Source organism: Tubulanus polymorphus, chromosome 7 (genome assembly GCF_964204645.1).
Source record: "Tubulanus polymorphus chromosome 7, tnTubPoly1.2, whole genome shotgun sequence".
Classification (NCBI taxonomy): Eukaryota; Metazoa; Nemertea; class Palaeonemertea; order Tubulaniformes; family Tubulanidae; genus Tubulanus; species Tubulanus polymorphus.
In genome coordinates this window covers 15022315-15039954 of record NC_134031.1, presented here as the reverse complement: position 1 = coordinate 15039954, position 17640 = coordinate 15022315, and the positions used below count along the sequence as shown (strand labels likewise).

Genomic DNA, 17640 nt, shown 5'->3' with positions numbered 1-17640 from the left:
ATAAAATCATTTTATTGTCATATCATTGATGATATTGGTGGGGGGTCAGGGGAGTGAGTAAAGGGGAGAGGGGGTTCTATGTATTGTTAGTAGTTGTCAGGTATGTTAGATATTGTGTTGATGATTGTATTTTGTTTATCTATGTAAAAGTCTTTACTATTCCAGGCTACAAGTACAATAGAATTAAACAAAACGAATGAAAAGACGACTATTAGACAATGATTATGGATGAAATCAAAACATCAAAATGACCTATAACAGCTCACAGGAATATTTCATACTCGTTTTCAGTTTGGATTGTGGAATTTTGTCATATATTGTTACAACTCGGACTCAAGAGTTTGTTATCTACATTTATCTTAGCTACATAGCTAGGAACCAGGGGCCAGTTGCATAGTCATGGCTTAGACTCAATCAAGACCAGTCTAAGACCAACTTATTTCATTAGTCAATGCAACAATTTGAGACCAGTCTTAAGATTTAAGACCACTTTTGGATTAAGCCACAGCTGTGCAACCGGGTCCTGTGGCTGCAGTTACTCAGCGGTTGGTTTAAGATAACCGGTGGATAATTGAACTTTTAAACTGTCACTATCGTATCCACTGGTTAACTCCACCCAACTTTTGAGCAACTGACCCCCGATGTATATTTCAACTTCGTTTGAAATGACACCATAACTCAGTAAATACCTGATAGAGGTTTTGAAATGTCCAGCGCAGATAGAGGCAGCTGAACGTAAACATTGATTTTCAATCTGTTTTATACTGCCTGTTGAAGTGTTGCTAAACAAACTAAGATCATTTGACAACATGATTTGAATGTTTAAGCCCGCCGCACACAATCTTTCCTCATGGAAAAAACGTTTTTTCATGTTTTTTTTTTATGCCTTGTGCGGGGGAGTCAAAACACAAAACGCCGAAAAACGTTTTTCATGATTCAAGCTCTGCTGGATTTGCGAAAAACGTTTTGTGTAGTTGAAAACATTCTGCACGTTTTCGTTATGCCTTATGCGTTGAACGTTTTATCGTTTGCGGGCAAAACGTTTTACGAAAAACATTTTCTGAAAAACATATTTTCTGTTATGGCGAAACAAATGTTATGCCGTGTGCGCCGGGCTTTAACTTCGTGTTTCCTATGTTTCCATGCCCACAAACTGAAGGTTTTTTAAAATCGTCAAATATGATGGTTTGTAGGCATGGAAACATAGTAAAACATACTGTTAAACATTCACGAAGTAACAAACACCAAATGTTGAAAACATTAAAATATTTGTAATCTATTCTTAGTGATGATTGTAGATTATATTCTTGGGGCCTCTTGATCAAGAAATATGCGTACACTGTGCGCGTGGCATACAGGGGGTTCGAACCCACCCCTCTACTCTATATTCAGCCAGTAATTGTGAATCTGTGCCCGAGGCTGATACATTGGGTGGGTTCCGTGGGTTCGAACCAGTAATTGTGAATCCGTGTCTGTTCTTGTAATGTTGACTATTTTTTGTTATGAATGACTTTCATTGAAGTCGTTTTGTTTTCTTTTCAAAAATCTTCCATTTGAATCTTTCACCAACTGATTACTGAAAAATGACTTAAAATGACTAAAAAACAAAAATTAAAATTGTGATTACTTTTTACTCTATTTTGTTCATGTAATGCGAATGTACTTTTACGGTAGTATAGGAATCATTGTTGTGTTGCCCTAGTAATGTCTGTACAATTATTAATGGAAATTGCATTTGTTTCATCTACAGTAAATAGAATGATTATTGATTATGCAAATTGTATTATTTCAAGATTCCTTGCGATATCCTCGGACTGTTTCAGCCTTTGTCTTTCACAGAGATCCTCAACTCAGCCTCTAGATCCTCCGGCGTGGGCAATGTCTACTGCAGTAAGTCCAGTTCAACAGTTGTGAGTTAAGATTTGGATTTGATTAAACTCATTGGAAATGAGCTATTTCAATTTAAGAGTTTCACAACTGTGGAACTGGTGCCTGTAGATTCCTCATTAGCGCCTACCTCATGGCAAAATTCAATCCACAAATCATGGGGGGAAGTGTCCAAAACCAACTTGGAAATATGAAAGTCACCTTGAAGAAAAGAGAAAGAGGAACTGAAACCCAACATCCAGTCAATCTCTAAAACTGAAGAGAAAACCAAAAAGACTTGAGAAAATACAGAACGTTTTAGATATTAATAATTTATTCAGCAAATGTCGTATAAAACCCCATAAAAAATGATGAAATCCTGAACTTTATTGATGAGATGATGAATTAACACAGATACAAGACAAAGACAGGACAGACAGACAGACGGACAATTTGAAATAACAAAGACAATTAAAACAGTTGTGAAAATATCGTTATCTCCGTGTGGCAACCGGAAAATAAATTGACTTAAAACTTCGCAGAAAATTAGATGTACATATAAAATGAATAATCTTTAACGGATGATGATATTTCACTACAAACACACTTCCACGCACGCACTAGTAGTTTTAGATCTTAGTTTTTTTGGCCCAGAATTCTATGAAGAGTCGAAAATCAGTGATTGAAACGTTCTATCGATGATGGTTTCATTCATCGTTAACTGAAACAAACGGGACCCATCTCGAAACCGAATTTCTGCCATGTTTGTCCGTAATCGCGAGGCGCAAAGTCAATGATCGGTAACTGGGCAACTCTTTTAGTCTTGATCTCGAAGACTGTGTACGCATTCGAAATACGATTCTGAAAATGAATATGAGAATTCCGGATTAGACGAGAGATTTAGTCTGACAGTTTTACAGTTGAAATCTGTGTCCGTTGCTCGGGACCAGTTCCATATTCATTTAAACAGTATTTGACGCAGGCGTTGAGAACATTGAAAATTAACCGATTTTAATTCATCTAGTCAAACTTATTATTGAGGAGGACTGTGGAAATTACTGGCCCAGAACAAGTATTCAGGATTTCCCCAGTACACAAGTTAAGCCCAACGCTCACGGCACCGAAAAAACGTTTTCGATGTTTTTTGTCATGCCGTTTGCGGGGGTGGCAAAACAAAAACGATTAACTGAAAAACGTTTTTCACGAGCAAAAAAACGTTTTCTGAAAAACGTGTTTTCTGTTTCGGCCAAACAAATGTTTTGCCGTGTGCATTGGGCTTTATATACATGTAGAGCAAGATCCCCCCTCCCAGTACAATAAATACATGAGAATGCCCTCCCTCTGGACAGTAAACATTCAACCTGCACCCATTGTAGAGCACAGCCCTTCCCTCCCCCAGACAGTAAAACACTCACCCTGCACCCGTCGTAGAGCACATCTCTTTGTTTAATTCTCTTGAACTCGTGTTCGTTCGCTCCCATTATACGCAATGATTGTTTATAGTCATCTTTCTCTTGATTGTACCAGGCGACTGCATTCATACAGAAATACGTGAACCTCTGTTCAGCTCTCGTACTCAGCAGTTTCAGGAACGCTAGTTGAGTTTCTGACGGATATTTGATCTAGAAACACAGAGAGAGAAAGATGAATAATCTAATAAAACAAAACCGTTAATACTTTGAATAAACCAATAAAATAGAGATTTCTCAGGCTGAAGTCCTTTTGGTTCTTTAACACCTGAAGAGCTGCCCATAGACTCAAGTCTACTGTGCTCAATTGCTGTTAAAAGTTCCATTTGGAGTTGCAACTTTAGATAAACTATCATCCATGTATACCATGCAGTTTTAATTGTAACTATGTCAACTAGGGTAACCAAGGTACAACTTCGGAGCAACTGCAGCGCCCCCCTTCCCTGTACTTTGGTAGAATCAGGTATGAAGTACCACTTCCAGTATGTAACTATGTGTTATTCACCAAAACTATTCCAATGAATTCGACCCTCGGCTACCAGGACTATACTGGACCCAGTTTCACAGTTGTGAGTTGAGATTTGACTCTATAGAGTTAACTCATTGAAAATGCACTAATTTCAACTCCTAAACTCGTGACTGTGGAACTGGATCCTGGTACTTTCATTTCTTATACTAAACCTATTGAATTCTGATACAAATGAACCCTCTTTAACTCACCTTGAATCCTCCGTAGAACCCACTGAACCAAGCATCTCCCTTTGCGGCAGTTTCTTTCGGCCAATGTCGCGGTATTACGACTTGAGTATTTCTGTCAGGATGGATACACGATTGTCCTTTAGCCGTCATGTTGCACCAGGCTTGAATTGCATCCTTGATCGAACCAAGATTGGGATCAATCCAGTAAAGACCTACAAATACCAGTCAGTTTAACATCCATTATCTGATAAATTGACGGGACACAGGACAGTTACATAAGTCTAACACAAACTTAGTTTTATAGCTGAATATAACAACAACTTAAACACCAGGGGTAGTGTTTTATAATCTAGCATTACCTTTAATCCAGGGGTTAATTCAATTGAAAATGAACTGAGTTAGACCTCGAGTTAAATGTTATACCAGTCAATAAAACTTGCTTCAACGATTTGATTTAAAACCGCTTTTTGACTTGTACACTGTACAGCTGGGCTCCAGGACTCGGTTGTACAGTTGCTGGATAGATTGGACTCTAAACCTAGAACTGTGGAGCTGGGTGGAGGGTAGAGTCTTACCGTCAGGCATATCAGGGAATGAAAGCCATAGATCTTTACACGAGCGAGCCGGATTCTCACGAGTTCCGTCTGGAGTTTGGAGTTTCTCGATTTCAGCTCGGAGTTCATCGATATCAGTGAAAATACTATCAACGACCTACAGAGTAATGAATAGATCTAAGTTCAGGAATAGATATTGTGGGTAGATCAGAGACTTCAAATTCAAACTCTGAGTGTTCCCTCTCTTAAGTGCAGAAAATATCCAGTCTAAAATCAACGAAGATTAAGTTCAGCCTGTCTAAATGTAAGATCAAGTTAAGCCTGTTTAAACCATGTAGAATCAAGTAAAGCCATCTAAGCCATGTAGGATTATTTCTTTTCCAGTCACAGATCAAATTAAGTCTGTTGAATTTAGTGGGCCTAAGCGTAGTACCCAGGTATATGTAGATCTAAAAGCTACACAAGATCATTTCATTTCATTAAGTCTAAGTTAAGCTTGTTATCCATTGCTGAATAATTCTAACCTGGCTCAGAGGAACAAGTTTTCCTTTGTTTGTGACTTTTCGTTCGCTAGTATCTCCCTTCTCCTCGTCTCCGCTGCTGGCTTCATCGGCTTGGTAAACGGTAGCGCGACGGTTCCTCACTCCTCCCAGGTACGAATCGGATATCTTGAAATCACGTGGGTCACCGGGTGGTCCTGGGGGTCCCTGGAATTATATAATCAAAGAGTTTTACAAACTTGCAAGAATGAATTGAAGAATCAAGTCAGTTCGGATGTGAAGGGATGAACTAATAACTTACTAATGCTCCAATTGGCCCAGGAGGTCCATCTTGACCCTGAGATAAACAAATGCAACTTTTGATTATAATACAGTACAAAAATTTCAGGAAAATTGATATAAACCACAATTAGCTAGATACTTACAGCATTACCCTTAGGTCCAACTGGTCCATCAGGTCCCTAAAAATACACCATCAACATCGTATTACACTTCAAAACTGCATGATTTTACCTTAGAATATTTCAATAACCGTCTAAACTTACGGGTAAACCTTGCATTCCTGGTTCTCCAGAAGGTCCTGGTTCTCCAATTTGACCCTGAAATTTGCAAAAAAACATAGATCTTACTAAAATCCAAAGATAATGATTATTTCAGATATACATGTATTGAAGTTATGAGGGGAAAATGTACACCCAATGCTTCAATGGATTATGGTAGATACTTACTTGTTCACCTTTGGTTCCTGGTGGACCTTCAGGACCCGGAGGTCCTCGGTCTCCACGCGTTCCCATGGCGCCACGTACTCCCATAACACCAATATCACCTCGATGACCCTGAAATTAATCAGATTCAAATATTTGAACCACTGCAGAAATGAAAGAAGAAAATGTTCATCTGTCTGTTAATGATAAATACCTTGTCTCCCTTAGGACCTTCTGGTCCTTTGGTACCTTTAGGTCCGGGGTGTCCAGTTGGACCAGTTTCACCGGCTTTACCAGGAGGTCCGGGGGCTCCAACCTGCCCGGCAGGTCCAGGCTGTCCAGGAGCTCCCACTGAGCCAGGGGCACCGGCCGGTCCCACCTGTCCTACAGGGCCACCTGGTCCCCCTGGACCCGGAGAACCGGGTTCTCCCTTCTCTCCGATATCTCCAACTACTCCAGGATGTCCCGTGGGTCCGGTTGGTCCTCTCTTACCCCGCGGTCCAGGAATGCCAGGCATACCGACCTCACCAGGAGGTCCGGGCGGGCCTTCATCTCCTTTCTTTCCATCACGCCCAGCGACACCCACATCTCCTTTAGGACCAGTTTTACCGATTGCACCTTGTGGTCCGGGCACACCTGGGGCACCATTCTCGCCTTTCGGTCCGCGGATACCTGGTGGTCCACGTGGGCCAAATACTCCCTGTGGGCCGGCTTTGCCTTCGTCACCTTTAGCACCCGGGCGACCGGTTGGGCCCTAAATAAAACAATCAATGCAATTAATACAACTCAGTTAAACAGTATGTTTGCTTCAGATCTCACAGAGGACAGTGAGGATAAGTAAATTTTGAGGTAGACAGGAGCGATGATCGAAGTGAATCTTACCTGTTCACCGTCTTTTCCAGGTGGTCCAGGTGGACCTTGAACACCGACGTCTCCTTTCAGACCGTTGCGACCAGGAGGCCCAAGGGCTCCTGGAGGACCTACATCACCAACGATACCTGCCGGGCCAGGGTCACCAATATTTCCAGGTGCTCCTGGTAGACCCTAAAAATGAATTTGAAAAAAAAATCTAAATTTACATTTGAATTCTTTTAAAACTTTTCACTAAAATTTTAAAAGGATATCAACAACTTACCACTTTACCAACATCTCCTTTAGGTCCAGGAGTTCCGATTGAACCGGGTAAGCCTTGAGGGCCTGGGGCACCGGTCAGACCGTTGAGTCCACGAGGTCCTTCATCTCCCTTGTGTCCTGGGACACCAGCCTCACCGGGGGGTCCTGGTTCACCTACAGGTCCCTGGAAAATCATCAAATACAGAAATTACAAATCAAAACTATTTCTAGCTTTATGTATTCAATAATGGTGATACTTCTTTTGATACTTACAGTTGTTCCAGGAGCTCCGATAATGCCAGATGGTCCGGGCGGACCTGCTGGACCAGGGTTACCTGTATCTCCCTTCGGGCCACGTTCTCCAGCTGGTCCAGGATTTCCGGTTTGGCCTTGATCTCCGGTGGGTCCTTCTGGGCCTGGTGGACCTGGTAGACCCTGAAATATTCAGAGCATTATTGTAGTTGTTACCTTGAAGCAAAAAATATGCTTTTTGACTGTACAGATAGTACTTACTCTGAGGCCAACCGGTCCGTTGGGTCCTTGTGGTCCGGGCAGCCCAAATGGTCCCTAAAATGATATGATATAGTATTAAGCAAATCACTTAAATGATTAGAAATATTTTATTGAATGTTTTTTCTCCAAGAATTTTACTCACAGCATCTCCTTTCTCTCCGACATCTCCAGGGTAACCAACAGGTCCGGGCTGTCCTTGCATGCCCCGTGGTCCAGGTGGTCCAAGTTCACCATTCTGTCCCTTCTCACCACGGGCACCAGGTGGTCCCGGTGGTCCAGCATCACCCTTAAATCCGGGCATACCTTCAGGACCAGGTAAGCCTCTGGTTCCTCGGTAGCCGATAAGTCCAGGTGGTCCGGGCGGACCGAGTGGTCCAGGGGGACCCTTTTCTCCTTGTTTTCCTTCAGGACCAGTATCACCAGAACTACCAGGCTCACCTGGTGGACCCTTGAAAACATTAACAAATTCAAATAAGTTTTCACAGTGAAGAAGAAATAGAATAATGATGCGATATTGGCATACTTACTCGGGCACCTTGTACGCCTCGTTCACCAGCCGGGCCAGGGTCACCTCTTAGACCCGCAGCTCCGATAGTACCGGGATGACCGACATTACCGGGTAGACCTCTCTCACCCTGCATACCACGCTCTCCGGGTAAACCGGGGTTGCCAACTTTACCTTGAGGACCCTAGAAATTATCGCAAGAAACAAACCATCAATAGTAGCAGAAGTAGCGAGATATTTTCTAGCATCGCCGAACTACTTACAGCCGGGCCCGGGGACCCTTGGAATCCAACAGGACCTGGTATGCCAGCAACTCCAGAAGGGCCGGGTGGTCCGGGCGGGCCAGGATCGCCGCGATCACCTTTCTTTCCTACGTTTCCACCTCGACCATCAGGGCCACGTTCTCCGCGGAGACCCTGAAATAAAATCATTAACATTCAAATATTTCTCTACATAGAAACTGTGCAAAGTTCAAAACATTTGCAGGGATTAACGGATCTTAAGTTCCTTAAGATTTCTTTTCTTCAGTGTTATCGAAACACTATTTTTGTCCGTGTTAAATTACAGAAGCTAACACTATCCCGTCGACTCCGGATGACTTACCCTGGGGCCCGGTTCACCTCTGTCTCCAGCAGGACCTGGAGGACCTTCATCTCCCTTTACTCCATCTCTACCTAATGTACCAACGTGGCCTCGATTACCCTAAAATATAAACCAACTAAATATAAACACGCACGCGAAACACAGAACTTCCGTTATTTATCGTTAGTCGTGTTACAACTTACTTTAGCTCCTGGTGGGCCGGGATAACCAGGGTAACCAGGAATACCGAGGGCACCTTTAGGTCCACGGAGTCCTTGAGGTCCGTACTCCCCGCGAGGTCCAACGGATCCCTTAAATTCAACAAATCACATGTTTTGAACATTCATCAAAAATTCAACGGAATTGTTTTTCAGATTTTTAACGGATGAACTTACTTTTGGACCGACTTGTCCTTCCTCTCCGCGGATGCCAGACGGGCCCGCTAAACCTTTATCTCCTTTGTAACCGATGGAACCACGTCGCCCGTGAGGCCCACGCTGTCCAGGTTCGCCTTTCAGTCCAACTGTACCACGACCTCCTTGATCTCCCTACAGAAACAATAGAACATCATTAATTCCACAAAATTCTAAATCCAATAGATACCGGTGAAGAATTGAGTTTTTACCTTGGATCCTCTTGGTCCGGGATACCCAGTGATTCCAACCGGGCCATGAACTCCCTATGAAATACAACAAACTCACTTTAATTACCAGGTGTGATGATAAAATAATGGTGTGATGATAAAATAATAAACGCAGTTTAACAGTTTTGGGCTGGATTCAGAACTGAGTCCAAGCGTCAAATACACTACTTACCAAGTCTCCTTTCTCACCGACAGTGCCGGGAGGTCCGGGTAGACCCTGAAATACACAACGCATCGTTTATGATTAACCAATCAATTTATAAGCAGAAAAATATCTTAATCCGATTTGTGCAATGATAAGAATAACTTACAGGAGAACCATCAGCACCAGGGACTCCGGGTAATCCAGGCTTTCCAATCGGTCCAGCAACCCCTGATGGTCCGAGGGGTCCTTGCGGTCCGGGTGGGCCACGAGGTCCTGGGGCACCTGCTGAACCTACTGAGCCAGCGCGTCCTACTCCGCCTATTTCACCTTTCTGCCCTGCTGGACCTTCTTTGCCTGGTAAACCCTAAAAATAATTCATATTCTATTATATATAAGCAGTTTCATTTCTATATCAAGTGAAATGTATAGTTTAGTAAAACTTACTGGTGGGCCTGATGGGCCGGAGTTACCACGGGGCCCGATGAAACCTCTAGGGCCTTGGTCTCCGGGTACACCAATGTGTCCGGGCGGACCGGGCTCTCCCTGGAAATAGCCATCAAAACATATCACATACAAATATATCAATCAAACGAACAAAAATCAGATTTAAACATGAATGATTACGACACGTACTAGATCTCCATCGCCCCCTATTGGGCCTCGAGGTCCAGGCATTCCGGATGATCCCTAAAATCATACATAATCATCAATTATCCTTTCAAAAAAAAAAAAATGTTTTAAACAACTGAGTACAGGGAACACTACTCACCCTTTCACCTTTATGTCCAGGAAGACCGGGCATTCCACCGTACCCTCGTTCTCCTTTAGGGCCGGCAACTCCGCCAGGGCCACGGGGTCCGTCTAAACCGGGTCGTCCACGTTTACCCATTCGACCCGGAGGGCCTAACGGTCCACGAGGCCCCATTATTCCGGCCTCACCCGTGTCGCCCTCGGGCCCTTTCTGACCTTCCAAACCAGGCGGACCCTAGTTATAGAAAATCTGGGATTTATAGCATTGAACATTGAATGAATAATGGTTTAAATCGGTTGATACTTACAGGTGGTCCGGGAAGACCACTCATTCCTTGTGCACCTATTTGACCTCTCATTGTCATCTGTAATAATCGAATTGCATTATTTTATCATGTGGGGCAGCAAAGAAAATTCACCCCAATCAGTCGCTTGCCGGTTCAGACTGAATGGAAGATTGTTTGAATGAACCGGAACCGAATTTCCCAATTAAGTACTACAATTTAAACAAAAATTCTGTAAACTCGACCGATGATCACACAACTATATCTGTACTTCGATTTCCGATTTCAAAATCAAACCCCTTGTTTCGCTTCGGGCAGGTGTAGTGGGTTTGTAAGGGGCACTCAATCGAAAAATCAAACGAAATTTCCCACCCAAATAAATAACAGGGACAACCCCTATTTTAAGATCAAAAGAGTTCTCGACCTAGGGTCTGATTTAATGAAAAAACAACTCAACAATCCTAGCTCTAGATTAGATAAGTTATAGAGTCACATTTCAACATTGACTTCGTGGAACTTGATCCAATTTCTTACACCAAATTGCTTAATCACTTACCATATGTTGTGTGAGTAATTGTCTGAATTGCATGGCTTCATTGGCGCCATTTTTATCGACTCCAGCAGGAAGCTAGAAATAAAGATAAAGAAACCATACAGAAATACCCGCAAAAACAAACTCAAATAATTGCGGTTTATTTAGTTTTTTTTTTAACTTACGGGAATCAGGAAGACATGTCCAGGAGGTCCTGGTAAACCACTAGCTCCCGGGATTCCATCTCTTCCCGGGTACCCCGTCGTACCCGGGTCACCAGGCGGGCCGGGCGCTCCCGGCGAACCAGGAGGTCCGGGCATCGGTTGTCCGAGCCCGTAGTATTCGACGCCTCCGAAAGCTCCTCCCAATCGGTAATCATGACCCTGAAATTAACAGATTCAAAATAAATTTGATAACTATAATATTTGAAGACTGGAATGGAGAATTGATAATAGTTGAAACGGCCGAGTCCAAAAGTGATCTAAGACTGATCTGATATAAAATCAAGTCCAAATTAAAGTCATGATTGTGCGAGAATGGCTCAAAATAAATAATGCCAAGACACTGAAAAACTGATGACATACTCTGAGCAAACTCCAACTGTCTTCTCCAAGCGGAGCAGAGCAGATTCAATACTAACCTCTGTGTATGAGATGTTGAATGCTTTGTCACAGTTTGGCGTAAAGTAAGAAGTATGATAGTAAGCTTCTCCTGGGTCTGGTATTATCAGAATGTCTTGAATATCTCCCTATAATAGATTCATTACAACGCATTTCAATATAAATACAACATAGATACAATATATCTCTTCAAGAGATGGAAGGTTGGAAGATGGTCAGAAGATGAGAGAAATGGAGGTCAGAAGATCTCCTCAGAGATGGATAATGATAATAATAATATATTTTCTTATATAGCGTGGATGAATGGCCAGGAGATCTCAGAGATGGATCTACCTTAAATTGACGAAAACACCAACATTTCGACTCAATTCCATAAGCTAATTTCAAGATGTTTTTAAGATGGCTCATTGAATCGAGTAAAAACGTAGCTATTCTCATCGTTTTTTCTTTCTAAACGTTGGGCATTTCTTCAATGTTTCTCTAACCTGAAAATGATTATTCTCTTGTTCGATTTGCTGCCCGACAAATAGCACGCCCTGAGTATCAATATGACCAGTACTACTGCGATTCAGCTGTTTAGTTTCTCCATACACTTCGCCCTCCTTTAGTAACGTTATTTGGGATCCTTTGACGCTGAAGGCTACTCGATGCCATCTGCAAAAACGAAATTACACAATTTTAGCCGTTTATGAAGATACAAGATGAATTGAGTAGATACAGCTGGAATAATTGATCATCACAAGTTGCCATTTTTCACACTTGAGCATAGTTAAGAATGAAATCATGCCAGATATGTTTGCAAATCTAGGGATAGAAGTTATAAGAATGCTATTTGAGATGATTTGAGTAGAGTCTGCTGTATTAAACACCACTTGTTTTAACAATGATGAAATCAGACAATGAGAGGAGAGGGGACCGAACATTTTTTTTTTCTGTCAAATTTTGAATCATGAAAATGAATATTTCTACAAAGTGGAAAACTTAGACCATCCCTCCACAAGACGTTGATAATATGTCGCCAACAAACATTTTTTATGGACATATACTCGATCAAAAGGGTGAAATTGAATGATTCAAAATTGAATTGAAAATAACTAAGAATGTCACTGGAAAGGTGGCAGTGATTCCGAAATATAGTTATCTAAATAACTATACTTTAGCGATATACCCCAATGGCTACTGACTTAGGTCAGTAAAATGAGTCGACAGTCGTATTGGATCAACTCTTCTATTTTCATAATCGGACCTACGGGACATCCTGAAGTTCGTAATAAATTCTGTGAATCGCGAAACTTACTTCCCGTCGGCGATGTTCAGATCCCACTGAATCGGTTTCGAAATTCCGGGGCGCCCCTGATCGTCTTCGTAGAGGAACTCGAGTTTCTTGTCAACAATGCGAACGCCGAGAGCGATTTCGGCCGTCGTCGCGCTGTATATCGTCAACAGATTGCCGTCTTTATTCTGTTCGGGACGAACGGTGAAAACCAACGAGAAATCGGTCGGGAAATTGTTATCTGAAAAACGAACGAACGCAAAATTTAAGAAAACGAATCTGGGATTCCTAGACTCCGCGACTGTGCGTCGAGGGTTGATTGTGGTCTTCTGCGAACTAAATCTGGACTGCGTTACAGGCCAGACCTTTCTTGACTCAAGTGTGGACTGCTTACTGCTTACCAGGGAGTCAGTGTGAACTGTGGACCCGAGGGTCACTGTGAACTGTGGACCCGAGGGTCAGTATTGACTGCTTACCCGTGGGTCATTATGGACTGCTTACCTGGGGGTCAGTGTGGACCGCTTACCCATGGGTCACTATGGACTGCTTACTCAGGGGTCAGTGAACCCAGGGGGTCGATGTGCACTGTGAACCCGGGGGGGGGGGGGGGGGCGTAGGTCACTATGAACTGCTTACCCGGGGTGTGGGAGTTAGAAACTTACCGCCGGTAAAATATTGATTGACAGGAAACGTCAGAGTTGAAAACTCGTAGATCTTGTAAGCTTGATCGGGTTGAAGTTTGCGTTTATCTTTCTCTTTCCCTTCATCTTCCACGGTGGCGGGACGCTCGGGACATAACCCGTCGGTAAGAGCGACGCCTTCATTGTCTCGTGTCGGTGTCGATGGAAGATTAAAGGCGAGCATTAAATCTAAAGAACCTGTAACGAAAAAAAAAACCTTATCAAAACACTGCCATCATGTTTCCTAGATTCTGATTTCTAGAGTTCAAAATTTCCTATGAAAATGAGCTGGCTTTGGGGCAAACCTGGCTAGAAGAAATCTTATCTTTAGGCCCTTTTTTCAATAGCTTGGTTTACAGGACAGACCTATTGAAATATCATTTCGGGAGAAAATAAAAATTTTTTGTGACGATATCCAACTCGGAAACTACATCCAACTACAAAACTAACTAAATTATGAAATGTGAGATTTTTCAGAGATTTCATAATTAATTCTGTATAAACTCCATGTATTTCTTTTCAAATGCTTCGCATGTATGAACAACTGGAAACTGATACCGGTTATTTACAATTGTAAAAAAAAACCTGTCAAGAGATTATATTGTGGATGATTATTTTTGCTGTTTTACGTGGCTGCAGACAGTCAGTGAGGTCATCGAGGTCAGGAGACTCACGAGGTTCAAGGGTTTGTGACCTCGGCGTTCATGAGAACTGTGTCAGATCTCTTCTCTACAGCTGTTTCTACTCAATACGCGAACCGGCTCTTTGTTTAGACTAACGTTTTTTTCACGGAAAAAAAAACCTTATCTCTTGTTTGAAGTTTGTGACCCTAAAACTTCAAGCAGTTCCATCTCTTTCAGACTTCAAAGTATATCCTGCACATGATTCAAATATACGACAGAAATCGTTCTCAAGTAAAATGATTTCTGCAAACTTCGCACAAAAAGAAACCAATTTCTTTATTCCAGTTCAAATATTCTCATGAAACAGGCGCGTTGGAAGCAATTTTTGATTGCTGCGGCCAAATACCGATTTTGGACAGGTTCTAAATATTGCCGTGACGAATTTACTTAATTTCTTCAAAAACTTGGTATTCAAAGAAAAAAAAACATCATTCAGTAAATTATTGCCGTAACAGTCGCTGCACTTCCAACGCCACTGTGAAATAAACTTTTAGATAACCATAGAAATATCAATTCTGAATCAGTTTCGTCTAAAATTTCATATCAAACCTTAAATGTTTTGATATACGTTTGAAACCTGGGTCTTATCTAAAAACAAGGTTCCTTCGCATCATTTATCAGTAGCGCAAAAAAACCTGTCGTAAACCATCAGGAAATGATCAACCTCTGATTACAATAAGCTGTAATTATCTAGGGCATTTAACCTTTTTTTGTGAAGAGGTTTATCATAATTAAAAAATCAATCTTCCCTAATTACTAATGAATTAATTAACAGTCTGATTGATTAGGTAATTAAACGGGACTGTAGCGTAACTAACGAAGTTGCATGCGCGTGTTGGAATGTAGACAGCGTTGTTGCTTCATAAAACAACATCGTTGGTCGTCTCAGTTTTATTATTCATAGGGAAAAAAATATCAACAACAAAACCTTAAAATCACTGACCTAATAATAATTACACATCAGACTATAACAACAATTCAGTCATAATCTATTCACAGGAAATTCTTCACACTGCCGAAATATTCTTTTTGTCGTTCATAAACTAATGGGGTATTTTTCGTAACAAAAATTGACTAAACTTGATTTACAAATCATTCAGGGAATTGTTAGTCGCCATTTGATTAACTATTCTCTATAAACCTGGGGACAGTCGCTCAGAAGTTGAATAAAGTTGACCAGTGGTTAGTCGACATAAAGACAATTAAAAGTTCATTGTTACAATGGCATTTATCCACCGGCGGTTATCTTAACCAAACTTTTGAGCAACTGGCCCCAGTTGTTCAGTTCTGGGGGTTTAAATTTGAGATTACAAAAAGTTTGACTTCGTAGAAATGAACTTATAACTAGAATCAAAGAAGAACTGTTAAACTAACGGTGCTATATTTAGCTAGGTTAGAATTCCATGCATTTACGAGTTTAAACTAATTGAACAATAAATATAAAACTGATTAACTGGGAAACTGGTTCCTTTGTTCAGATGTGAAAAGAAAACTTAAACCTAAGGAAAAATTCTGGTACACAATTGTCAAAGACAGTCATACCCATGATTTCATGTCAAACAACCATTTGAAGGATGAATATTTGCTGTACCTGAAGTATGAAGTTTGATTCTCAAAGAATCATCTAAACTAACCCTAACCGAAAAAACCTTTTAGTGAAAAATAGCTAAAAGAATCGTAAATCTGATGAAAGTGTTTTTAACTTACCGGGTGGTAACTGCACTTTTGCCTGGTCTGTGCCTGATACGAATATCAGCACCACCAACAAAATGCCGTACACGGCTTTTAGCCATAACCTCGCCGCGGGATCGGTGGTCGTTGAGTATTGTTGTCGTCGTTGTCGTGGTAACGTGGGCCGCCACAAGGCTGCGTTCACTATCTGCATAACGTGCCTCACCTCAAATCAATCCGTACTTTGTGCCGTCTCAACCAAAATCTGCAAAAAACAATCAGAGAAATTCATAAATCAGAAAAATCAGCAAAAATGTATTGCTATTCTAAATGGAAAAGTTACCGATATCTAAAAATGATTTTATCTAACCATTAAAACAATTAAAAACGTAATGAGGAGTCAAACAGTAAATAGTTAGTTGAACAAGGCTCAGACAAATCGATTAAAAATTAGTATCTGCTTAAAAAGAATTCATTTTGTAGAAAATGAAAAACGATCCAAATTGAATGAAAGGTAATAACATCGAAAGCCACTTAGAAGTCAACGAATGAAAAGTTTCTATTTTAAGAATAGATTTTCAGAGGTGCGAAAAAAAATGAACCACCTACAGCGACTGCCACTACCACATCTGAACCTGCTCAACTCGAGCGAGCAGGTTTTAAACTGCTTGTGATATGATTATCATCGGTTTTATGAGTTTATTATGATTTCCCGAGTGTTTTTCATCCAATAGGAAAGTAACAGACGAATCTTAGTCGCGCGATTTCACTTCTAAGAAATCAGAATTTTTATGGTCGAAAAAAGTCATCCGAACTTTTAGGTTTGATCTCGATGGATCTTTAGAATTCGCTATAATAAACGCATTTCTTAAGAATTTGTTCTTTTCGATCGCAGGAACTTGTGACCATGATTTTGAAGAATATAGTAAAATGGATTTAGAAAAAGACATTATTTCGCAAAAGAGAGATCAGAATTTTAAAGAATAAAATCTAATGACGTCGAACAGAATTTTGAGATTTGAGACTAACATAACTCAATGTTCAGAAATTGCTTGAAAGTAGAAACATTTTTACAGGACGTGAAATTGACTATAAAATCGATCAGAAAAGTTTGTTTTATCATTTTAGGAATGAAATTTGAAACTTCCGGTCAAAAGTTGTTTAAAGTTAACCAGTGGATTTCCGACTTCAAAACTTCTATGAACTATCTATTCACTCAAAACCCTAAACTCAAACTTTTAGAGCAACTGGACCCACTCTGTATAGCTATCGTTGACGAACAAAAAATATTATCAAAAAGAACCGTGACCCGACGTTTCTTCCAAACGAAGAATTGAGATAATCAGACAAAATAACGAGAAAAAATGCTAATAATAAACAACGAAAATTTGTTTCATTTAAAAAACTGTTCCCGAGCGCTTAAAGATTAGTGTGAAAACTGCACCTACAGTCCATACGTTTTACAGGAAAGCAGGGGTCAGAAGTTGCTTAAAAGTTGTTAAGAGTTAACCAGTGGATAATTGACATAATGACGATTAAAAGTTCTATGGTATTTATACGCCGGTTATCTTTAGCCAACTTTTAAGCAACTGACCGTTTCGGATGTTTCACACTGTACAGTGTTCAGATCATCAATTTTCCTGAATCTAAAATCGCGATGAAAATAATGAACGAAAACGGGAGAAAATGAACTTACGTTATTTGACGTCGCACATACGGCGCCATATAGGACCCAGCAAAGTGCTGGCCCTATCAGGTTGGCATCTGGATTGAACAAACACAGCACCAATGATTCCAACCGCGGCCTGAGTTGGAATGAGGCGAATTCACTTCTGACGCTTGCAAGATAAAGAC

General features: G+C 41.0%; 1 protein-coding gene across 1 annotated transcript; it reads right to left on the bottom strand.

Moving 5' to 3' along the window:
• Positions 1–2182: 2182 nt before the first annotated feature.
• LOC141909070 (uncharacterized) lies at positions 2183–17640 on the bottom strand. The gene is made up of 35 exons (XM_074799410.1): positions 17483–17640; positions 15823–16051; positions 13415–13630; positions 12777–12993; positions 11965–12133; positions 11500–11607; positions 11045–11242; positions 10884–10955; positions 10352–10408; positions 10063–10278; positions 9927–9980; positions 9738–9836; positions 9460–9657; positions 9321–9365; positions 9131–9184; positions 8901–9053; positions 8709–8816; positions 8527–8625; positions 8187–8339; positions 7946–8107; positions 7561–7866; positions 7419–7472; positions 7179–7340; positions 6928–7089; positions 6675–6836; positions 6007–6546; positions 5817–5924; positions 5634–5687; positions 5514–5549; positions 5390–5425; positions 5113–5295; positions 4610–4745; positions 4056–4246; positions 3282–3488; positions 2183–2727 (listed from the first exon to the last, which is right to left on the bottom strand). The coding sequence occupies exons 2-35, from the start codon at positions 15998–16000 to the stop codon at positions 2584–2586; spliced, it is 5037 nt and encodes a 1678-aa protein (XP_074655511.1). The 5' UTR covers positions 16001–16051; positions 17483–17640; the 3' UTR covers positions 2183–2583.